This window comes from Hemicordylus capensis, chromosome 4 (genome assembly GCF_027244095.1).
Source record: "Hemicordylus capensis ecotype Gifberg chromosome 4, rHemCap1.1.pri, whole genome shotgun sequence".
Classification (NCBI taxonomy): domain Eukaryota; kingdom Metazoa; phylum Chordata; class Lepidosauria; order Squamata; family Cordylidae; genus Hemicordylus; species Hemicordylus capensis.
This window is the reverse complement of record NC_069660.1, coordinates 41,336,812-41,362,949: the sequence shown is the minus strand read 5'-3', so window position 1 is coordinate 41,362,949 and position 26,138 is coordinate 41,336,812. Positions and strand designations below refer to the sequence as shown.

Genomic DNA, 26,138 nt, shown 5'->3' with positions numbered 1-26,138 from the left:
TGTCTTAACAGGCTACCTCTGATTAATTTTGATGAGATTATGTTGTCCTTCTCAATACTGCTTTTATTGTCTGTTGCATTTGATTTTTCATGTTTATGTGCTTTTTTTAAAAAATTGCTTTGAGTTGCTTTGGGTACCTCTTTGGGAGGAAAATTGGGACACACTTTAAAAAAATTGCCTTATAACAAACAAACAAACAAACAAGCAAGCAAGCAAGCAAGCAGTGCAGTCTCCATTTCAAAGGGACTGGGGGCTGGTGAAGTGTGTGGCAGCCCTTTTAAAATGCATGAATTAAATGGTATGGCAGCAGTGTTTGCTGCATTGTATCCTCACAATACAAAGAGGTTTGATGTTTTATTTATTTTCATATATCCCAGAGAAAGTGGGAAAATATTCAGCTTGTAAATGGTGCCATTTCCCAAAATTGCTGGTATAAATATTTCCAAATAATTCCACTTGAATCACTTCTTTTAAGAACTCGATCTATTACCTTATGTATGAGATTGCAGTGGGAGTGAAATATATTCCCTGCACAACACCAGCTCTCTGCACTGGATATTAATGTGTAGATGTGTGCCATACATGAGTTACAAATGGGGACTCATCCTGGGACTGAGGAAGTCTCTAAATATTGAAGATGGAGTGGAATATATTGCCAGGAACTTCTGAGGTTTAACACGGAACTCAGGCTCTAAAGTGAGGAACTAGTCTTGTGAGCTACTGCTGGAAGGACAAAGGAAAAGAGGTATACAGAGTTAATCACCCCCAACTGGCAGGCAAGATGAATCCTCTGGATTGGTCAGGCCTGGCATAAGGACTAAGAGCTTGGCTTTGTGCCTTTACCTGGTCAACTGCACAATGCACTATGTTTCTTATGATCCTAGTTTCTCCAGCTTGAGTCATTACTCAACCATCCCAGCAGGGCTGTCCTTGGGGCATGGCAAGTAGGGCGACTGCCCTGGGCCCCGCTCTTTTAACCCCTCTTAGAATTAACTGGTAGGGCCCACACACTGGTTGATTTGCCCCAGGCCCCGCACCCTGCCAGGGCTCTCTAAATACAGCCCTGCATCCTCCTCCAAATTGGCTCTGGGTGCTCAAGACCCTGGCCTGTCCCTGACCTATTTCTAAGCATAGAGGGAACTGAATCACTTTGTGACAAATGATATGTTATGAGGTTGACGTGCTTGATTTTTACAATTGAAATAGTAACCAGGGGTGGGTGGGTGCATGTGTCAATTGGGTTTGGGACTATTGTGTTGGGAAATGAGTTTTAACCTTGTTCTGGGTTAAAGTCCATGACCCTGTTCTGGATTGCCCCCTATCCACCACTGGTTTCTGCTATTTCTTTCTGCCAATAGGAGCTTCCATACTAGAGGAGGACATAGCAGTTTCATGGAACCCAATTCAGAACAAGGGTACGGGTTAAAAACTCTCCCACATGGTGCAGTCCCAATTTTGATTGAGTCCCCCATGGCTACTATCTAATTGTAAAAATGAACTGTGTCCACCCAATTATGAATTGAACACAATATATACTTTGGACCAATGTTAGCCACAATAAGAGAATTGCTGAGCTGTATTATGGATGAATTGCAGAAAATAGGCTAAAAGATATTCATGCTGGGAAGGAAGTTGTGCATTCCTTGAGGAAACAGAAACAAAGAGATAGAATATGTGGTAGGGATTCTGATGCAGATTTATATTCATATATTCTGCTTCTACCTCTCCCTTGTAATCACTGATTGGTATTATATTAATGCATTGCAGCACAAGATTATGCACAAACAACTCTTGATAAAGTTTCTGAAACATGTAGTATTTGTTGCCCTATTATTCTGTAAATATTCATGCCCTCTTTTCAAAATTTTGGTCAGAGTTAGTGCAACAAATTAGTTAACATGAGAACAGCCCTGCTGGATCAGGCCCAAGGCCCATGCAGTCCCTCATCCTGTTTCACTCACTGGCCCACCAGATCAGGGGTGGAGCCACCATTGGGCAAACAGGTTCAAAGAACCCAGGCCACCACCAATCAGGGTCTGAGCGTGGCCTCAGACACGCCCCCCCATGGGGCGGGGAGAGTCGCTCCGGCCCACGCTGCCCAACGCAGCACGGGCCGATCTCCCTCCCAAATGGGGCCATGTGGCCCCGTTTGGGAGGGAGACGACGTTACTAGCATCTGATGTCAGACATGGAGTTGTGGCCAATGCAGCGTGGGCCGATTTAGGCTACAAACAAAATGGTCATCTGCACGAAGTGGTCATCTGCAAATTTGGCCATTCTGCTGCTACCCCAACTTGTAGATGGTTTATGAACAAGTTAAAGAGCACTGGACCCAGTATGGATCACTGCGGGACCCTTTTTCTTATTTCCATTCATTGTGCAAACTATCCATTTATTCCTACCATTTCCTATCCTTCAACCAGTTACCAATCTACACATGAACCTGTACTCATGGCTACTAAGTTTACTCAAGAGCCTTTGGTGGGGAACTTTGTCAAAAGCTTTTTGGAAGTCCAAATATGCTATGTCAACCGGATCACCTTTATTCATTGTCGGGATGCCATGTTACCTGGTTGCCTGTGTGGCCCTGTGGAGTCTGGAGAAGGGTGAGGCATCCCTCCTGTGGGGCTTACATTCCCTTCAGGGGGTAGTAGTGGTGAGAAGGGTCCAGGCTGCCAACTGCCAAGTGTCAACTACACCCCCGCCCACACACATACACACACACACACAGACACACACACACACACACACACACACACACTGGGGTACTTATTTTAATTTTTAGGAATTTTTGAACACTTCAAAAATTCCTAAAAATTAAAATAAGTACCCCAGTGTGTGTGTGTGTGTGTGTGTGTGTCTGTGTGTGTGTGTGTATGTGTGTGGGCGGGGGTGTAGTTGACACTTGGCAGTTGGCAGCCTGGACCCTTCTCACCACTACTACCCCCTGAAGGGAAAATATGTCTATGAGAGACTTTGGTGTCTTCATTACACACCATTTCTTCTGTTCATTTTAACCTCACTACTTTGAGGTGGGGGTGAAGAACTAGTGGCATCCCATATGCTAACTACCCCCATCCCCTGCAAGCCACTGGAGTACTCAGTTTATATTTTAGGAATTTTTGAAGTGTTTAGACTCTTTGGTGTCTAATGAATCTTCATAGTGATTCATTATGAGGACAGGTTATTAGACACCAAAGAGTCTAAACACTTGAAAAAATTCCTAGATCATAAACTGAGTAGTACCCCACTGCTTTGTGGGTGGGAGGGGGTGTAGTTGGCACATGGCAGTTGACAGTTGGCACTGTCCAATAACAGTCAAAACGAACAGAAGAAATGAAGGCGTATAATGAATGCTCATAAGGATTGTTTATGGGGAAAAGTTATTCAAATACTTGGAAAATAGTGACCACACATTTTGCTCCATAACTCCACTTCTACAAGGGCTAGAGCTAATTTTTTTTTAAAAAATGAAAGGTGGTAATCTGGGGAAATTAATAGGAGCAACCCAAACCTCTAATTGATTTGAATCCAATTTTGCGTGATTCGATTTGTGCATGAATGTAGCCAGGAGTGTCTGGGCAGTTTTGTTTTGAGTTCGAATCACCTGAATAAACCAGATTCAGGTCAGATCAATTTGAATTCGAATTCATTCGCACATCCCCATTAGCCAGACAGAAATAAAACCCTAGAAAAGACTAGCCCCAACCTTGTCCTTTCCGCCTTGTCTTCTTGTTGGTTTATTTATTCATTTGCTTGCTTTCTTCTTTAGGTAATAAAACAATGGTTTGCTGACTCCCTTGGTATGAGCCTTGTCTTCTCAAGAGCTGCTTCCAAACTGTTTTATTTACATATATCAAACTCTGATATCAAATACTATCAAATCCATTATTTTTCTAAGTCAATTCTTGGGGTGGGGAAAATGTTGGGTTTTTTGTTTTTGTAAAACATCATTCTACTGTGCAGGAAAGAGTCAAACATATGTTAATTTTGTTTTACCCTAAGAATACTTAGGAATACTAATAGCCATCTGTCAGAATACTAATAGCCATCCTGTTATCTCTCTTTCTTTATAGTTTCTTTCTTTCTTTTTTAAATTAACACAAATCTCCATAGAGAAGAAACCAATATGACAACCAATTTTGAGGCAGCATCAGCATTAATAAAATTAGGAAATCAGAGAGGGAGGGGGCATATACATTCCTGTTTTTCACTGATTTGGAAATAAGACTTTTATGCATGCTCTTTAAAAAATCAAATATATATAAAATATTACATCAATTGTTGACTAAGCGCAAAAGCTGTTTTAAGGCAGGATTACCATTATTAGATATATAAATGGTACAAAATAAAGAAATGAAGCTAAACAAATATATTCATTATCCAGTCTTAACTAAGCCACATTGCACATTTTGGCTCTCTCTTGATGAATATAGAAAATATGAGTCGGCCAAATTATTCTCCCTTTGTAATCAGAAGATACTGCTTCTGGGTAATCTAAAAACCAGCACAAAGCTCAGTAGAGAGTATTTGTATCTTAAGCTGATTCAGACTTTTTAATCTTCCAAGTCAACTTTAACATAATTGACGTGCACAGATCAAAGTGATGGGACATGTTTATGGCTGACATGATGGGGGAAATTACTAAAATTAGTTGCACTGAAATTAAAAAGACAAGTTGGGCAATGACCAATTTGAGGCTCTTGCATTAAATAAGTAGGCTGACATGATAAGAAAAACTACTTAAAGTAGTCCTATTGAAATTAAAATGGCAAATTGGGCAATGGGACTATTTTATAGGGGAGCCTACCTATTTAGGCAGGGGCCTCAAATTGATGCACATTTGGCATATGCAACCCCCTCAACTGAAATTAGTTTCTTCTCCCCAACCCTCTGGCCATTAAACACTTTAGCCCAAATACTGTGACAATGCAAGAAACTTTAGCACATTTTGCAGTCCAACTGTATTTCCATATCAATAACAGTAGTTATTATTGACCAAGACTGACAAAAAGGGGGGGGGGGAGTCTTGCACACATGCTCATACTGCATAAACAAAAATACATGTTCACTACTCAACTTACTGTGTAGTTGCCATATCTATGGTTGCCCCTGTTCCAATTTGAGAACTTATAAATTTTCCATTCCAGCCATTTGGTTCTTCTTGTGTGCTTATATAAAAGACACCAGACACTTTGCCCCCACCCCTGGGAAAGGTTGTTAATAACATGTTTTATAAACACATATGTATAATACAACAATGTGGGTGGAAGCTTATACGTTCTCAGAGCAGCATGACAGTCATCATACATGTGGCAGCAACAATGTGCTCCCAATCTCTCGACAACTGCCGAGTGTTTTGAGTAACAGGTGGTTATATATCAGAGGTGTGCAAATTGATTTGAGGTTGAAACAGGCCATTTTGAGTGTTTCAAGCTTGAAACAAAACATGTTGAAAATGAATGGCCTGTTTCGAGCACAAATCAAAACAGCCCAATTTCAACTCAAATCAATTTGAGTGTTTTGAGCACCATTTTGAGACCATTTTTCCAGGCAGAGCTGGTCTACCAATTGGGGTTGGTGGGTAGACAACTGGTCTACCCACTGGCCTACCTGGTCTATGAGGGAGGCCAAAGTACTAAATCGGGGGCGGAGGACTGGTCTACCCACTGACTAATTTTGGTTCACAGAAAAATGGGAGATCTGATCTACCGATTAGGGTCAGCAGGTAGACCAGCCCTCTGCTCCCGACTTAGCCCATCAGCCTGCCTCGGAGGACTGGTCAACCCACCAACCCCAATTGGTAGACCAGGCCTGCTCAACCTAGGCCCCACAGCTGTTTTTGGACTACAACTACTGTAATCCCCAGCCACAGTGGCCAATAGCCAGAGATTGTGGGAGTTGTAGGCCAACATCTGCAGGAGGGCCGAAGTTGAGCAGCCCTGTGGTAGACTAACTCTCCCCGGAAAAACAGGCTTCAAAATGGCGCTTGAAACACTTGAATTGATATAAGTGATTCAAGGTTGATTCATCAAAACAGCTGGCTTTGGCTGTTGTTTCAATCAATCAATATGAGGATTTTTGCAATTTGTTTTGAGCTCAAAACAAATTGCAAAATCTGTTTTGTGCACATCTCTGTTATACATAGGGGTTTCTCTGCAGAATACGTTGCCCCTTTAAATTAAACTTATTAGCCATCCCTGAGAAGAAGGGATTGCCATAACTACCAGCCTAAGTAACCAGGATGAAGCTGATTGTTCAAATCCTTTCCAGTCTGTCTTCCAACTTGGGTTTGGGACAGAAACTACCCCGGTCTCCCTGGTGGATGACATATGCCGGGAGATAGCCAGAAGGAGTGTGACTCTGTTGATTCTCTTGGACCTCTCAGTGGCTTTTGATACCATTGACCCCGGTATCCTTCTGTGTCATCTCTTCAGGTTGGGACTTCGGGGCACGGTTACATGGTGGCTCTGCTCCTACCTGGAGGGTCATACTCAGAAGATGCCTGCTCCACTCCTTGGCTTTGGGCCTATGGCGTGCCACAAGGATCTATTCTGTCCTTTATGCTGTTCGAAAACTACATGAAAGCTCTGGGAGACTCATCTGTGGGTGTGGGCTGCAGTGCCATCAATATGTGGATGACACTTAGCAACCTTTTCCTTTAAGTCAGAAGACACCAGGGAGGCAGTGGATGCTCTGAACTGGGGCTTGGAAGCTGTTCTGGACTGGATGGGGGCAAACAAGCTGAAATTTAATCCAGATAAGAGAGAAGTGCTCTGGGCTGGGAAAACTGATCATCCTAGTAGTAAGGTAAATCTGGTCTTGGACGGGGTCACACTCCTTCTGAAAGACAAAGTCCACAGACTGGGGGTGTTTCTGGAACCGATGCTGTCCTTGGAGGCAAAAGTGGCAGCGGTGTGCAGAGGTACTTTTGCCATCTACTGCTTATATGCCAGCTGTGACCCTACTTGGAGAAGTCAGACCTGACCTCAGTCACTCATGCTTTGGTAACATCCAGACTGGACTACTGCAATGCACTCTATGTGGGGCTGTCCCTGAAGAGGGTTCAGAAGCCTCAGCTGGTCCAGAATGCTGATGCCAGGATGCTTGTGGGCGCAAGCAGCTTCATGAGTGTCACACCCATCCTGTGGCATCTTCATTGGTTACCAAACTGCTTCCAGACTAGATTCAAGCTGTTGGTCTTGACCTTTAACGCTCTGCACGGCTAGAAGGCAAGGTACCTGTCAGACCACATTCGCCCATACAAACCTGCCAGTACCCTCTGCTCAGCATCTCAGGTTGTGCTCATGACCCCACCACTAACAAAGATCTGGTTGGTGGGGACTAGAGACAGGGCCTTTTCAGTTGTGGCCCCTTGGCTTTGGAACACCATCCCTGAAGAGCTTCACCATGCTCCCTCCCTCAGTAGTCTTTTTTAAAAAAAAAAACAATGTAAAACAAATATTTTTAAAGAGGCTTTTTAATATTTTGTCTGCTGCTTATATCTGGTAAGTCCTTTAGTTTTTATAGATCTCAGTTTTTAGCTTTTTATTACACTAAAAGCTATTAATAACTTTTAATTTGAAATTTGTTTTAAAATTGTAATTTTAATTGTGGTTTCAGCCTCATCTTTTAACTTGTTTAACTTAACTTTTATTACTCTTTTATTGTACATTGTATGTATTGTATTAATGTTGTGAGCACCGCCGCCCCCCAAGCAGTAATGTACTGGAGGGGTGGGGTATAAATATTTTAAATAAATAAATAAGATAACCATAGTGCATAGATTCATAGTGCATAGACTGACAATCTGAGTAATACTGCAGTTGTGGAAGGACGCTGACCTAGTTCAAGGCTGGCACGCAAGCTACTTGTGCTAAGTCTGGAGCTTGCATTCCAGATTACTGTTGAGCTATTGCAAACAACTTTGTGCTTGCACAACAAGATGTGCAAGCTGTGGCATATGTTTTTCAGGGAACTATCTCACAAGAGCACATAATATAATTCCAAAAAACCCATGTTTTAGATCAGTTATGTGATCTTCTTGCAGTACTGCAAATGTGTTCATTGTGCAAATGCAACGTTAGTCAGCATGTCAGCCAGGATTCCTACATTACCCAATGTGGCTGAATTAATTTTCCTTTGTGGCTAAATTCATTTTATGCATAGCATTAGGATGATGGAATCATATAATACAGTATTTGTACTGTACTTCCAGTAGTGATAATTTGGGAAAACTCCAATTTGGTTTACCCATCCCATGTATTAATCATCCAGATGATATTGTTGGGTGCTATTTCAACCCATCTCTCTCCTCAAAATAGTGTCTCTGACACTGACCTGAAAGTTGCCTTAATGATCACAAACCCATACCAACAGACATCTGGGGTCAAGGGCCTTGGTATTTTTTTACTTCTTCTTCCCCCTGCCTCATTTCCCCCACAACTTAAACAATTTGCCAAATATGAAGATACTGCCTCTGAACACAGGCGGAGACACAGGCGGAGAGTCTTTCCATATCCACTGACTAATGGCAGCATCTGCATATCCCTGGGATTAGGAAACTGTACTGCATGGTTCCCTTATCAATACTTCTTCTCCCTTCATGTTTCCCTCAGTAAAAGAATTAAAAGAACACTTCTAGGACACAACTAGATATGACAAGGAAGATCCCATGATTAGGCATCATCATCATTTTAGATTGTGAGCCCTTTGGGGACAGGGAGCCATTTTATTTATTTATTTGTTATTTCTCTATGTAAACCGCCCTGAGCCATTTTTGGAAGGGCGGTATAGAAATTGAATAAATAAAATAACAACAACAACAACAGAAATCACCATCAGCCAATTACAAAAAGCAACTTTACTGGGAACAGCCTATATTCTGCGACAATATCTATAATAACAGCAACAACATCGATAATAAAATCCAGCCATCCCAGGTCCTTGGGAAGGACTCAATGTATGGATAAAATAAACCAGTCAATAACACCTGTCTGACTGTGTTAATAATAATAATAATAATAATAATAATAATAATAATAATAAGCTGTTGTAAAAAGATCGCACAGACTGACTACAAACAAGCATGACACGGTAGCAGGGATGATACACTGGAACATCTGCAAAAAATACAAGCTACATGTAGCCAAAAATTGGTGGAACCATAACATTGAAAAAGATGAAGAAAATGAAGATGTAAAAATATATAACTGTAGTTGAGAAGAAAGAAAAACAAGTCAAAATAATTGACATAGCAATACCAGGGGATAGCAGAATAGAAGACAAAGAAATAGAAAAAAATCACAAAATACAAAGATCTACAAATTGAAATTGAAAGGCTGTGGCAGAAAAAGACCAAAATCATCCCAGTGGTAATTGGCGCCCTGGGTGCAGTTCCAAAAGACCTTGAAGAGCACCTCAACCCCATAGGGGCCACAGAAATCACCATCAGCCAATTACAAAGAGCAACTTTACTGGGAACAGCCTATATTCTGCGACAATATCTATAACAACAGCAACAACATTGACAATAAAATTCAGCAATCCCAAGTCCTTGGGAAGAACTCGATGTCTGGATAAAACAAACCAGTCAATAACACCTGTCTGACTGTGTAAACAAGAAATAATAATATCAACAGCAGTTACAGAGGGTAAGGGAAGAAATCAGGACAATCTTTAACCCTTCCTCTACATTAGCTTCCTGAATGAAATCCATCTTCGTAGCATAGAAGAAAACTTACAGACGACCATTTGATACCAGTATGTATTTGCCTGAACTTCAGGTCCTGAAGGGCAAATAGCAGCTGTTGGGGGAGTTCCAACTGAGGAAATGCCATGCGGGAAAGAGCTATACTCCTCTCCCTCATCACCACAGACTTGAGCTAGTGTGTGTGTGTGTGTGTGTGTGTGTGTGTGTGTGTGTGTGTGTGTGTGTGTGTAATATCTGCAGTTTAAAGAGGACTCTGTAACACTGCAGAACCAGAAGACTAGCCAGAAAGCTGTTGAAGGCACAGCTTTTAAGTGGTTTCAGTGAAGGCATTGAGAGCCCCAGATGCTCACCATCTGCTTTCAAAGATGTATTTTGGAGGAAGTAGAGAAGAACTATGATGACTTAAGGCTCTTGATAGCTTTCTACTAACCTATACAGACAGAGATGATCATCAGCAAGACTGCAAGGGATGAGTGGGTAGTAAAGGGCAGGGATTTTCACTGCAAAAGAAAGTGACAATGTTGGGTATAGCTACTCCCCACCCCCAAGCACAATGGGTTAAAAAAGTGAGGGGGGGAGTAGGTGATGTGATTTAAAAAATAAATGCAAACTATTGCAAAAACAAAAAACAAAAAAACCAATACATGGAAAAAAGATAGTAATTGGTAAAATAAAAGGGTTTTTTGTAAAAACAAACAAAAAAACAAAAAAACCCACCTACAATTCTAATGAGCATGCTCAAGAGAAAGCCATATCCAGCTAGGTACTTACAAGTAATAGGAGTAGGAATATGCATTTCTTCTAAATATTGATGGGCAGTCAGATGAAGAAAATGTCCAAAAGTGGGGAAAAAGGAAAAAAGCATGATTAGACTTTATATCAATTATTTTAAGTTTGAAATGTATACAGCATTGCAGTGTTCTCTCTACTCCCAATTTGCTTTTATCTCTGATAGTTTTTTGAGCACTGCTTTTAGGTCTGATAGCTAATCTCCTAGAATGAGAATTCCTGGATTCTCACCCTAAGACTGCTGCTGATGTACTGCATAGTCCTGGGCAAGTCACTTCACTATGCTCTGAATTCCTCTCCGAACGCTGACATATACCTACCTAACTGATTGGTTGAAAAGTTTGCAAAGTGGTTTAAAATCTATCAAAACAAAACATGAAGGAGAAAAGCTATATACTATAAAAACAGGAGTAGAAGGGAGCAGCTTAAAGTTCACTATCAATCTTTTTAGACAGAAAAGAGGGCTGGAAGTGGAGGCAGAAGGCTTCACAAAAGCCTCTTTTGCTCACCAATTTGCCATCCTGACAGCAACAAAGAATGCACTTCCCACTGTGGGTGCTATTTTGCTCTCTATTTTTTTTTTTTTAAAAAATTCACAAAATATCACAGTGAAGGCAGGAAATATTACTCTCACTCTGATTTAGCTTCATGATGGTGCAATGTAGTCGATGAGACCTGGCTACACAGTAACATTTGAAGATAAATCTGAGTGAGGACAAGGTTTCTTGCCCGCACTCTGGAATTCCATGGGTTAAAAAAAATTGAGGGGGGAAATAGTGGCCAACAGCACAGGGAGAACAATCACTGCCATGGAAAGTGGGCTGAATATGTTGCCCTATTCGCAGAGCCTTGCTGAAGAATCTGACCAACAGCCAGAGCAATGAACTGCTTGCAGAATACTGTTGAACTAGAGCAAATCTGTTATATTAGCTAGTTGTGCTCCTGAAGCTTGGGTTCCAGACTAGTGTTGCACAACAGTCATGGGTGTAGCATCCATTGGACAAGGGGGGGGCAAATGTCCCCAGGCTCAGAGGGTCAGGGGGCTCACAAGGGGCCCACAAGGCTCAGGCTGAGCCTGCCACCTCTGCCCTTTCCACGCTGGGTGCTGCTGGGGCCTGTGCAATGAAGAATAAGCATACTAGGGCTTCCTTTCTACTCCCCCACACTTCCTTCTCCCAGAAGACTACCCCTCACTGCTGCTCCGCCCCTGGCTGCCATGCAGGAGCCACTGGAGTAAGGGTTGCCCAGTCCCAAAATGCCAAGTCCGCCCCTGGCGGCCCCATGTCCAGCCGGGCTCTGCGTCATCAGTGCTGCTGGCCATGGTGGCAGCCACCCTCTTGAAAGGCTCACTGAATGGTGAGTTCAAGAAACAGGGAGGAGAAGGCTTGTGGTGGGGGGGGGTAGGTTGCCCTGCTGCCTTGCATCTGATGTCAGACACAGGGGTGTAGCTTGGGGCTCTGGGACACATGTGTACTTCGTCGCGCGATTGAGGCCCCCTGGCTAAACTTTGTCCCCTGGCTGCCGGCAACCTCGCTACGCCCCTGGCAACAGTTACACAACTGTGGCATGCTCTTTATGTTTTGAAGGGAACTTTGATGCAAAAGTGGTATTGCACAAGAGCACAATTATGCAATTTCACAAATTCCATCTGTAGCATAACTAAGCTATTGTCTTGTGCTAGCACACTTTTCTGGTTAAGCAAGTAATTAATTGCTCTGGATGTCGGCCACTGAAAACTGCAGCCTAATAAACATTGCTTTATAGCTTGGTTCACTTCTTATATTTTTCCAGTAATGGAACTGCTCTGGCAAGGGATTCTTGTTCCCAGACAGCAGACACTGAGGCTATTCCCATGATAAGTCGAGATCGGGCTAGGGGACAAGGGGGGCAATGCCCAGGATATGCTGAAGCTTCCGGTGGCCACGCGGCCCCCGAACTCCCCAGCCCCTGCCGGCTCCATCACGGAGCCAGCAATTGTGTGGGCGGCCGATCCAGCCACCCAGGGCTCCCGCCCTGCTCATGTGCGGGGAGAGCGGGCTTAGCCCGCTCTCCCCGCTTCCCTTCCCAAACCGGGTCTCACTGATTGTGAGACCCGGCTCACTGAGTTGTAAATAATAATGAAAAAGAAACCTCTACATGTGACATCATATATAATTATATGTTCTATGTGAATACTTTGGCTTTAAATAATATTTTGGAAAGAATATTAGTTTAGAAAGGATTCTGGCAACACCAAACCATTGGTAGTATCTAGCTGTACACATATTTTTATATCTGCGACAGTTTATGTACTTCTTACACAGAAATTATTTATTTATAGGAAAACTCATCAAACCTGCATGTGGATCTTAACGCATTTTGATCACATATGCATATACATCCTGTACAACTGAATACTGTATCTCACTAATGCATTGCCCCATTGTTGCTGAGATAACATCATTATACAACTTAACAATTATCATAACACAGCTTCAGTTCTACTAAAGGACATAGCCAAACAGGAGCTACACACATGTCCTCATGATGCTGGGGCTGAAGATGTGTAGCCCAGTTAGAAAATCAGTGGTAGTGCTGATAAGCGGTTTGGGAGAGCATGATTTACTATTACTCTCCCAATTCCTTCTCTGCCATGCAGTTAACTGGTGAGATTTCCACTTCTTTTACAGGGCTACATATGTGCAGCTCTGGCAGCTTTGCAAACACATAGTGGGACTGGGGCCAATACATGTTAAGTAACAAACCATATACAGTTGACCTTTTAGAAGTAAGATCCTCTTGTTATCTCTCTCAAATATTTTGTATTCGACCTTCAGTTTCTATATATGTTTTTTATTAAAGGTATCCTATTGACAACATACAGGGTAAATTCACATGATCTTGAAGCCAATGGGCGTGTCACATGAACCCAACTGGCAGTACCTGACCTAGTAACCTGCCTGAGATTCTACTAATTTTCTCCACTCATTTTGAACCAAGGTTTGAAATTGGGCAGAGAAAGTTGGTTGAATCTTGGGTGGACATGTCAGAAACTGCCAGGTTTACACAATATACCCACCAGGAGCAAGCATTTACTGGGAACCCCTGGTTTTAAGCGTTTGGACTTGATCATGTGAATCCACCTAGAGTGTCCTACCTACTCATGGAGCAAACTCCCAACTCCTAAAAAACTGGTGTAACATTTGGGATGTTCCTTCACAATGGACATTTGAGAACTGAGTTTCAAACATGATGCATCTGAAACAATGCATCATGGTACAACGCGACCTAAGTTGACAAATGTGACATCACAGACTGTAATAGGAGACAGACAGAACCACAAAGTACAATGGAATGCAGAGAACTTCAGTTTAACATATAACTTCTGAAAAAGGAATACTATAGATTTCCTGGCTTCAGAGAATGGAGGGAAGCAGGAGCAGATCCTTCTTGCACACACCATTCACCAACAAAGGGTGTTCTGGTCTGAAACTTTTTGTTTGTAATCAACAACCATTTGCCCTAGGAGCCAGGATGAATTAGCTTTATAGACTCTTTAATAAGACTAGAAATGAACAGATTTCATCCATTCCATTTCTTCATTGTTTCATGGGTTTATTCTGCCTGCTGTTCCACTCTCCCAGAATTCCAGTTTAATTTGGAAAATTTCTAAAATTGGCTGTGGAATTTTCAGTCCCTTTGATTCATTTATTCTTTATTCCCCTCTACATTTCTGATGCACAAATGCCCAATGATAAAACACCTTTTAGTGCCAGCCAGCCTCTAAGTAGGGGCAGATCCCAGCCCAAGGGCTGCAAAACCTGCAAGGCTGTTCCCTGGCTTGCCTACTCACCTTGAATGGTATTCCAGTCAGACACTTATCAAGACAACCAATACCAACCTGCACTCTCTGGCAAAGTGACCAAAAATGCAAATGACAATCCTATGATTAATGTCAGTGAGAAGTAGGTGGGAAAAGGCCACACCAAAGCCAAGCAAGCATGACCCAAAAATTCCTACTTGGCCCCAGAAGGAGACTGGACAATCCTCACTGAAGTGGAAGGAGGGGTGCTCAGTCAGAAGCAACTGAGAGTGAGTGGCTGGGAGCTGGCCGCTTATACAGCCGCTCTGAAGCTCGCACTGGCTGGCCTGTGACACGTGGCACAGAAGACAAAATGGCAGCCCCTGTGTCTTTTTCAAGGGCTGGGAGTACAACCCTGCCCCTCACAAAGCTGCATATGGCAGCGGGGAGCAGCATTATCCTATTTATGATTGCTTGGATCTTCATTTTCTTTGGTGTATTACCAATGCACCCATGTATTCCTATGTATTATGTGTTAAAACCCTGCATAGAAAGAAATGATACAATTGTACATATAATCGGATCTGCATTCTTTTTTTGCAGTGCTTTAGCACATGCACATCAATAATGCAGAAGGAGGAATACATGTGAAAGAACAGAAAGCTGAAGCAAATGGTACTTCCTGCCTAATTAGTACAAAACTTGGGGGGGGGGGACTTTACCAGTATTCCTAATTTATTTTGGAATTCCTAATGTAATTTGGAATATGTTCCCATTTTGTTCTAAGCACCGGTAATTTCAAAATCCAAAATCGGCTGAATATCAGAGTTTTTCCAGGAACTACTGTCGAGGAACTACTGTAATTTTCCTTCTGGATACTGCATTCTACACCATTCCCCTCTAGGACAATTTCTGTACTCCCCAGTGCTGAAATGAGAGGATGGGCCCTTGTTTCTGGTCAGTACAGGGTTGGTCCCAAAGAGGTCATTGGAAACAAATGTCTTCAGACCAGGTGCTATAGAATAATGTTTGAGAGTGCTGTAATGCAGACTATGATTTTGCCTTAGGTGGACGCTTGTCATTTCCTCCTTTAAGCTCAAAACTTTATATTTGCAATAATTACACTTTTTGGATTACACTTTAAAGAAAATCACAGTGACAGCTCTAAATGTGAGAGCCATAGAGAATTTCACAATCAAATTTTGGAACAACTCTGTTGCAATATTGCAGAAGCCCCAAATAATTTATGCAGGTTTTGTGTTTGTGTGTATGTGTGTTTAGTAACCGCATTTTTTCTTTAAGACAACAAAAGCAAATGGCAAAGATTTGTATCTTAAGAACTTATTGCAGCCATTGAAAAAAGATATATTCATGCAAAGGGGAGAGATTATTTTCACCTGATCTTTTCACCCAGTTTATCCCTGAATATTTGCTCCTGAAGGTTGTGCGACCCTCAGAAGCTAATCTGTGGTGTGGGAAAAGGAATAACTTTTTTTGGTATAAATACTGCCAATACTGTAAATTGTGAATAAATCTGATGAAGAAGAAAAAATACAAAAAATGTATATGTCAGTTGACTAGATTTTTATAAAAGGTTTAGTTCAACCAAAATCATTAATGTGTAATGAATTAATATCATATATGAACACTGTAAATATATTTCATCATTCCTAAGGTAATATATTATGAAATTTGCAGACAGGCTTTAAAGCTCATTTACTACATCTATTATAGAGGATGACCTGAGTATAGTTTTCAACACAATCTTACTCTTGAGTTATATCTGTTTGGTGGAATAGGATCATTATAATTCATCTTTCTCCCAGAGAGCACAATATTCACCAGCAGGGGGTCTGGGGGAAGGATGCAGTTATAGGAATACACTTGTGCTGACAGAAGGTTACCATATAGCAGCCTCAGGGGAAAAGTGGGCAGAGTTAGAGGCAGAAGGTGCAGAAGGAATGAAAATTAATCAGAATCTATGTTCATTCAAGGGTTAGCTCTGCCCATGATAATGGTGCAAATTTATTTATTTATTTATTCATTCATTCATTCATTCATTCATTCAATCAATCAATTTCTATACCGCCCTTCCAAAATGGCGTAGGGCGGTTTACAACTAAAAGAGCACAATTAAAATCAAGTAATTAAAAAAGAGATTATAAAAACACCATAAAACAACAATTAAACAATGAAAACAATGTAAAAACCCTGAAAAACCAGGTTACAAAATTAAAAACCCTTTACAACAGTTTAAAAACCCTGTAAGGCCAGGCCAAACAGATAGGTCTTAAGGGCTCTCCTAAAAGCCAATAAAGATTTCAAATTACGGATTTCTGCAAGGAGTGCATTCCACAGTCCAGGAGCAGCTACAGAGAAGGCCCACCTCTGAGTCGTCACCATACGTACCAGTGGTAAATGGAGATGGAGCTCCTTAGATGACCTTAACGTGTGGTGGGGATCATGCAGAAGAAGGCGCTCTCTAAGGTAACCTGGACCTAATCCATTCAGGGCTTTAAAGGTAATAACCAGCACTTTGTATTTTGCCTGGAAACATATCGGCAGCCAGTGTAGCTGTTTCAGGTATTATAGGATCTCTCTGAATTGCCCCAGAGACCAATCTGGCTTCCGCATTTTGAACTAACTGAAGTTTCTGAACTATGTACAAAGGCAGTTGTGCCTGCAAAACAGGATCCATAAGATAAAGCATTACAATTAAAAATCAGTTGAGAGACCCAGATGACTGGCCTAACACGTCTAAACCCCTAACCACAGCAGAACATGCAATTCTAACTAATTTTGCAGAGAATCATGGCACAGCACTTTGAGTATATAAATCTGAGCAAGGGAACACAGATCTCAACAAAGAACCCATTTGGGTAGGTGAATACGGATATTGTGTCATAAGAACATAAGAACAGCCCTGCTAGACCAGGCCCGAGGCCCATCTAGTCCAGCATTCTCTTTCACAGAATGCTGTTTCACGAGGCCCACCTGTACTCAGAGGCACCCTGCCTTTGAGGCTGGAGGTAGCCTATAACCCTCCAACTAGTAACCGTTGATAGACCTCTACTCCATGAAGTTATCCAAACCTCTCTTAAAGCCATCCAGGTTGCTGGCTGTCACCACATCTTGTGGCAGAGAATTCCACAAGTAGATTATGCATTGTGTGAAAAAGTACTTCCATTTGTTGGTCCTAAATTTCCCAGCAATCAATTTCATAGGATGACCCCTGGTTCTAGTGTTATGTGAGAGGGAGAAGAATTCCTTTCTCTCCACTTTCTCCATGCCATGCATGATTTTATAGACCTCTATCATGTCTCCCTGCAGTTGTCTTTTTTCTAAACTAAATAGCCCCAGGTGTTGTAGCCTTTCCCCATAAGAAAGGTGTTCTAGGCTCCTGATCATCTTGGTTGCCCACTTCTGCACCTTTTCCAGTTCTACAATGTCCTTTTTTAGATGTGTTGACCAGAATTGTACGCAGTACTCCAGGTGTGGCCGCACCATAGTTTTTAATAAGGGCATTATACACATGAGCACCCATGATGCTTTACTGTGGAATGCAGTGAATGCACCGAATGCACCGGTGCTTCCATTGCTGCATGGGTGCTTTTTTGTGGATATCATTTTCTACAAACAAGCTCTAGAATATATCCTTTTTCATTTATAGAAGAAAACAAAAGCAAGACAGAAAATATCCTTCTCCTTTTAGTCATGTGCCAGAGATTTCCCTGGTATTATCTACTTGATTTTTTCTTATCTCTTAATAAGAATACGGCTAAAATTAATATCCATAATGCCAAACAGGAGAGCACAGAATTCCTCATACCTTTTCATAGCAAGGGTAACTGTGCAAAGTGACAGTCCTTAAAACAGCATGGGGTACACAAGCAAATATGTCCTTCCAAACTAAAGTTCATTTGCGTCTAGAGGTACATGTAAATGGAAGAACTAGAGCAGAAAAATTAATAACAAACAAATAAATCAAAGTTAATGGAGGTAAACTTACATCCCTGTTCATGCTACTTGGTGTGGCTGGCAAGTGAATAGGGAAGGTGGCTGGCAATGGGATCATACCCACTGCCCCTGCTCTTGGCCTAATTGTATTCAGAAGACCTTGTGAACATATCCTATTCATACAGAGACCTTGATCATACAGAGACCCTGCACTTTGCAAGTTATAAGAAAGTATATATAGAACACATGCATATGTGCCTAGGGTCTCTGTACAGGATCCACTGAATACATGTTGCACAGGACCAGCAATAGGCACAATCCCAACACCCTTCCGTGTGTACAGTTTACATGATCAGGTTCACGAATACTCCATGGAAATCAGTGGTGAATTTTATCTAGTGTCCAGTGGGTTTTATGTAGAGTCCAGTGCCATCGTGACCAAGGCAATGCTGGTGAAATCAAAAGGAGTATGTGTGCAGCTGCTGCAGTCCCACTTCAGCAGCATGTGTGCCTGCACATGTGCCTGGGGGTGATTTTCACCAATCTCCCTTCCCTACTTAAGTATTTTGTGCAATCTGCAAATATATCCCTGATCGCCAAGTGGGGAAGGGGAGAGCAGCAAAAAATAACCCCACCCAAATGGGAGCACACAGGATGTTAGTCACCTTTACAGCCTATGAAGGAAATTATTGACAAACTCATGGAAGTTACTGATTTGTTTCTTCAAAAAACTGATATTTATTTCACTTGTATTGGGTGAATCACAAAATTTGATAATTTTTTTTAAAATACCAGTTAGATTATTTATTTTGAAAAAAGTAGCACTAGAGCTGAGGTTCCTCACTCTTCAAAGTGATAGACCCATCCAGAGGAAGAAGCCTTTTTTATGTAGAGGGATATGGTGATAAATGCTATGCAAAGTTTCTGCAGTTTTTCAGTTTGATAATTTGTCAAACAAACATATAATATTTGATGTAGCTTTAAAAAAATATAATCATATTTTAAATCTGAATTTTGATGCTGTATAGCCATGCCAACAAAATGGCATGGCAAGATAACTTATTATTTTGAGTAATAAGTGGGGTCCCTGCCCAAAGGTCACAGAGAGGAAGAAGGGCAAGGAAAAAAGGAGGAAACCATTTATCCTTTTACTCTCCTTCTCCAGCCCACCCCCCCTCTGCCATGCTTCCTGGAGCTACAGCCTAGATAGCTTCAACCTCAGCTGTCAACCTCAACCTCCACCTTTCTGTCCAAGCCAGGAAGCAAGCGGCTTGAGCAGAGAGAGGACAGCAACAGCCATCCAACTCCCACAATGATTTCAGGGGTCAAAGAGTACATATGTGAGCTCACTTCCACTTTCAGTCCTGGCATCATCAGATTTTAACACCACTTTCTTTGAAATGTTGACTAACCTTGCTGGCTCTCTTTATTTATTTCAGTTCCAACTCTCTACAAATGTATTCAATTGAAGCCTACAGATTGACAAACTTCCTAATACTACAGGTCTTGAATATTGTCAAACAGATCTCAAGTGCTAATACTCAACAAGGATTTAATTTCTTAAGGTAATTATAAGCTTCCAAGAAGCATATCAGATTGAATGTGTTTATGTCAATCAGATGGAATCTTTTGACTATTCACCCATCCCTAATATCAGTCATGATTACTTCCTCTGGCAGTGTATCATTTCCTCCCTCCAATATTTTCTCTTTACACAGTACCACACTGCATCATTTCCCCATCTGGTTAGCAAAATGCTACATCCTGGAAAATAAAATGAAATGTGTCTATTACTGATCAGCTATAATGCCCTGGGCCACAAGCGGATATCACTCTGATGTCTGAAGGTAGTGCCTCAAGTTTGTCTAATTAAATTACTACTTTTCTACCTCATTGCCTTGAAAGATAACATAATCTTGTACTAGTTGTTCTGTGGGCTGAAAGATTATTCTTTTAATGAAAGTCTGAATTCAAAGTGATGAATCTGCATGTGCTTGCTTTTGCATAATGGAAGGACAAATACCTGTTTTGAAATTATTTATATAGTAACAAGAACAACATTTTTGAAGGGCGGTATATAAATTGAATGAATGAATGAATAAATAAATAAATAAATAAGAAAATAAAAACAATCATCATCATCATCATCATCATCATCATCGCTGTTATCTAGTCACTGTTACCCAAATACTGTGCTTTGAACAAAGCTGCACACAAGCACAAGATGGTTGTGTAGCTGTATGAAGTTATGGGGAAGATCAAAGTTGTATACTTGCACTCTTGTGCAAAAAGTTCCCTGAAAAACCCAAGGAAGAGGGTCCACAACAGAAGGCATACCACTTTGTTGTGCGAGCATAAACATGATTGTGCCAGCACCATACCAGTCTCAAACAGAAGTTCCTGGCATAGCACATCTGGCTACTAGCTTAACATCCTCGTGCTAGCACAACATGTTTACACAAGTGCAGCACTATTCTGGATGTCAGCCAATAATTATTATAATTATCTAATTATATATATTGTTCAAGCCCATTAATATCCTTGGGTGGCTTCTCATTTCAATATGATTCTAATCTACATTAGTTTTCAAAGCACGATAGACGGTATCACCTGTTCCAGTGCAAGAAAGGGTTTAATTATGCACCTTGCCCACCTCCCATACTTTTTTCAATTTCAATTGTGTTCTGTTTCTGTAATCAGCTGAACTATATTGGGTCACTTCCACCCATCCATACTGAATGCCCTACAAATTGATAGCTGGCAGTTAATAATATGGAAGTGTTTTAACTGGATAATAACGTGGATTTAATCCATGTTATTAAATTCATGGATTTAATCCCTAATTTAATCTCACTACTGAGGACAGTTGTCACCATCCACACTAATGAAGTGTATGTGCAGTTAACTCTATGCACACCCTCTAAAAGGGGGGCAATTTTCATTGATCTTCTCTTTGCTCTGAAGCAGAATGTGACTTCTGGAAATATGTCCTGGAGGGCCGCGTGACTATCAGGAACATATTTCTGGGAGTCACAATCAGCTTCAGAGTTAAGGGGAGATTCACTAAAATTGCTCCTCTCTGAAGCAAGTGCCCAGCATCACTGCATACATGTTTTGGTAGTTTGTATTTTGGCCACTAAGTCTAAGGAAGGGATCTTAATTACTCTTACAGGGAAATAAATCCAACTGAAAGAAATTGAATTTATATCCATTAAAGATCATGGCCTCCTCCGGCCATCTATTATAAATTATAATGTGAATGTAGATTGGGATGTTAATGGAAGGCACATATACTGCCTCTAGGATTCTAGAGGGAAACATCTGGTAAATTATAGCAATTAATGATTGAATATGGAAACACGTTCACATCAAACATGGTTTATGGTGCTTTGTCATCTCATTGAAAAGATCAGAAAATATTTGCCTAATAGTATAAAATTAATTGATGTTTTCACCATTTTGCATTAATTTTAAGTAGTATTGTATTGTAATTTGCATGGCTGCCATAAAGCAAAATGGTTATTAAACAATCTCCTATGAAACTTTATTCCAGACTGTTTGTATTATATGCAAGTTTGGATAATTCCATATGTAAAAATCTCCCTACCCCAACCCAAAGGGTATTGTTCTTCTCATGAATATGCAATATTTAAACAATGAGACAATAAACGCAAATACAGAGATATGTCATCAGATTCCAAAAGCTTATGTATCTTGACAAGCACACTAAGGTAAAATGTTATTTTGTATGTTATTCCTTTATGTAAGACATGTATTTCTATATTGCTTTAATGGTGTTTCATGGGAATTAACAGGAAGTAGAAAAAGGAATAACAGTACATGCTTAGAAATTTAGTTTAATTCTGTAAAGATTAATTCCACAATACAGAACATCCCACCCACCCCTTTAAATTAGAAAAACTGATAAGAGACTGAAAATTATTAGGCATTTAGAGCACTTTGGTTGGAATAATAAACAACTGCAAGAAATATGCATGCAAGATACAAAAGGAGTTCCTAATACTTGTATACAAAATAGTTTTTGCATAGATTAACTTGAGAGTTCCTAAGCATCTCCAACACTAACTGAAGCAAATGGGAGCTAAACTCAACTTGAGTACCTTATCATTTATTTTATGCATACTTTTGGATTAAGGGGTGCAATTCTTAAGAAATGCAAGTGGGGGAATTGGGGAAAATGTTGAAAAGGATCAATGGTTTCCCTACAACCACAACATTTGGTCCAGGAGAACAGGTCTTTTGCTAGATCATCAACCATTAACAAAGAAATACGGATGCAAACATTAGCTAGCAAGGCTGTCAACACAAAAGATTCCATTTAGTGCCCCTAAAGAAAAACTGAGCTACCTGAATGTGCAAATTCATGTAACCATTGTGGCACTGGGATGCGGCAGACTACAGGCTTCCTTTGAAAGTCATATTTGAAAAATGAGCACATGATCAAAAGGTGACTTGGTATAAAACAAGTTCAAAATGCCTCCTTGGTACTAGACACTGTCGGCTTAATTGAATCACTGCTTCACAACATATGGTGGGCATAAAATGAGAGCAAGGAAACTCAGCTGACATGCCATGCTTGTTCAAAGTGTGATTCACATAGAAAGCATATACAGATGCAAAAAAGATGGACTACTTCAAAATTTTGTTTCCAGTACATGCCAGCAACAGCTTCATAAAGTGGTGGTCAGATATGAATAGAAACAAACCCTCAGACAACCTTTCTTCCCTGGGCAAGTTTTTAATAACTTTGTCCATCTGAATGGATGGTCCAGAGGAAATGGCTGTCAGTGAGCATGCACGATCAAGCCACATTTAGAAGGTTAATAATCACCTTGGGTCTACTGCACCGCTCCTTCAAAAAAGAATAGAAAGGCAATTTTTGGAAGTATCCTAGACATTTCACAGCATGTATATCTAGAGCAGATGGGAAACACCATACACATCTACAAATTGCATGTTTTGTCCTTTACAAAATAATACATATATAGACACAAAACAATTCAAAAATAAAGGTGTTCACATAATTTAGTACTCCTCTAGAAAATCAGCAGAATTTCTCATTAATAACATTGTTTGTGTACATGCATATATACTACTATTCATCTGGGGCAGAGGGTGCTTAATAATGAGCTTCCTCAACATATCCATCAGGCAATGCTTTCAATTTTAGAACTGAATGAAATGACTTGCTCAGGAAGTACAAGGTGGTCCTTTTTATAGTGCAAATTTATATTGCTTTTTATTCTTATAATAGCACATTAACTGTCATAGCTTCCTCCAAATAATACTGGGAATTATTGTTAGGTTATGTGTTGACTATGATCTCTTAAAGATCCCTAGCTATTCCTCCCTCACAGAACTAAAAATCCCAGAGTTGACTGGAAAGAGGGAACAGCTACTTAACCATATAAGCCTTCAGTGTAGGTATGTCCAGTGACAGAAATGGGTCTAGATAGAACCCAGGACTTCCAATTGTCTGCTGTACATACTTTAAATAAAATCCAAAATATTCTATCCCCTTCGCATATATACCAAGCCAGAAGAGGAGGTGCCGATGGAGGTGGAGGAAGATCCACTCACATGGTTGTGGTACGTGTGTACGTACACACACACACACACACACACACACACACACACACACAAACTATAGCCACATGCAACAGAGAAGTGATTCCCACATGGTTCACTGATTATGTGAAGCCTTCAGGCATATATCTAGAACTCCATTAAAAAATTGCCTAAACTACTTCAGCCTCCGCTCTCCCAAATCAGCATGAATATATTCTTCTTATCTCCACTGAAGTACTAAATTTTTAAGCAAAAGACAAATGCAATAACAAATATCCCCCAGATCAAAGCAAATTAGAAACTTTATAGCCTTACCTTCTCTTTATGGTAAGCATTGCTCCCAAAAGGATAATTACAAACATCAGAAGGCCAGCTATAACTCCTGCCATTTTCACAGTGTTGTCAACCTGCTTTTCTGGCTCGACTGCATTGGAATTTTGTGTAGAAGCTCCTTGAGAGGTTAAAGGAAAGAGAGGAAATCATCATCATCATCATCACTGTTTAAATTTGCTGAGCATATCAGATTCCACCTATTGAACCTGATCATGACAGAAAGAAAAGTCTAACCTTCCATGATCCAAGTATGATGTAACATAGGAAGTAAATTTGCTTAACTTAAATGTACACATTAAATGTACACATTAAAATAAGACTAAACAACAAACATACATCTCAATTTCATCAGCATAAGCAACCAAAATTTTGCGGCCAACAACTTTATTTCTAAAATGTTACTTAGAATGACCTTAGTTACGTTTACATCTCCCTTATCCAAGGGAATCTGATGGTTTTAGGTCTGTTACTGACACCTTCTAGTAGTGTTGGCGCAGAAATTTCAAAAACAAGATATTCAAAGTACATTTCAAGGTTCATCTCAAGGAGAAATATCTGACAATTTTCAAGAGAAGCCAAATGAGTTTCTATAAGACCAGTGAAATTTCTCAGGAGCTGTCTGCACATTCCTACAAGTCTCTCAAGACTCACCCTCTAATTCATCAGCCTACACTTTAATTAGGGGACCTGATAATACAGAATGCACATATTAGAACTGTGGAATACTTAACATGCTGCTTGTGAGAAGTTTCATTTCAACTAGTCTTTATATGATTTATTGAAAGGGCATCTTTGCCTGCCAGAAACATCAACGACTACCCTGTGTCTTATCAGACACAGAAGCTGACAATCTGACTTGAGAAACCCATGCGTTCCTAACATCAGTGCCCATGCAGTGCTAGTCTCCATGCTTTGAGTGCATGGGCACTCTTATACAAGAGCCCAGATACTTTTCTCCAGAAGCACTCTGCTAAAGCAGAAAAACATTGCTAAGTGATATGCTTTTGCCCTAAGAGAGTGATTCTGGAGCACAGGTGAGTCCAAAAAGTCTTTGCTTTCTTATGCAAGACTACTTATGCTTTGGTAAATGTGGAGACCAGTGTGGGGCGAGTGCTGCACGGGTGCTAACACTGTGTGGGCAATGATGTTAGGAGCAGCAACACTTCATAAAGTCAGGATGTCAAAAAAATGTCTTAACAACTAGGACCTGATGACTGTCATGATATTCTGATCACCTGCCTGAGCTTCAACAACTGCCCTGGCATTTTATCCCTCCCTTTCCAGACTGAAAATCTTCCATCTTAACTGCCAGGGCCAAAAGACTGCAGGAAGGGAGATCATTTTGGCTATGCCTACCTGCCAGAGGTTTCAATTCTATTCAGTCCCCCCAAATTGGTCAATAGAATTACATCTTAAGAGGCTGGTAGCCTGTCCAAGACACTGACAGCACTGGTTATTTGGCGGGGGGGGGGGGTAGTGTTTGGGTAAGATGTAATTGTAAATACCCAAACACTTACCCTTGTAATTGTCCCAAAACATTTAGTAATAGCAGTGGAATTTCTCAAGGCCTTTGAGATTCCTAATGAACCACAAGATGCTCAGACAGAACTGATACAAGTGGAATGTCAATCCCTGGAGGCACTCAAACAAAACCAAATGAAGCTGACAGCAATATCACAGAAGGAATAAAACACTAAGAGGATCTGTAGGGCACCAGCAGAAGAATTGGAAGAGTTTTCAACTATCAGTTTACAGCAGCTGCATCTTATTTGCATTATGCTGCATCTTTTAAATGTAAGACACTTTGAGGCTCTGTGAAAAGAAATTGGGTATATAAATGAGAGATTGGATCTGAAAAGGAGGTTTGGCCAGACAAACACTTAAGAGAGAGAAGGATTATGTGCTCATTCTCAGAACCATGGGAAACTTCTTCATGTCTGATAATTTTCACAGCTCATTTTTACTGTTCTAGCAGCA

The 26,138-nt window shown here is 40.7% G+C and overlaps 1 protein-coding gene across 19 annotated transcripts in view; it reads right to left on the bottom strand.

The window, feature by feature from the left end:
• Positions 1-26,138, bottom strand: part of PTPRT (protein tyrosine phosphatase receptor type T) — a 938,880-nt gene that overhangs the window by 137,773 nt on the left and 774,969 nt on the right. For 10 of the 19 annotated variants that reach the window (XM_053243888.1, XM_053243897.1, XM_053243900.1 and 7 more), the window contains 3 exons: positions 24,144-24,279; positions 23,092-23,112; positions 10,484-10,513 (listed from right to left, as the gene is read on the bottom strand). In XM_053243888.1, the coding sequence (XP_053099863.1) occupies positions 10,484-10,513; positions 23,092-23,112; positions 24,144-24,279 (187 nt within the window). The remainder of the gene's footprint in view (positions 1-10,483; positions 10,514-23,091; positions 23,113-24,143; positions 24,280-26,138) is intronic. The other 9 variants (XM_053243890.1, XM_053243895.1, XM_053243907.1 and 6 more) reach the window with 4 other exon arrangements.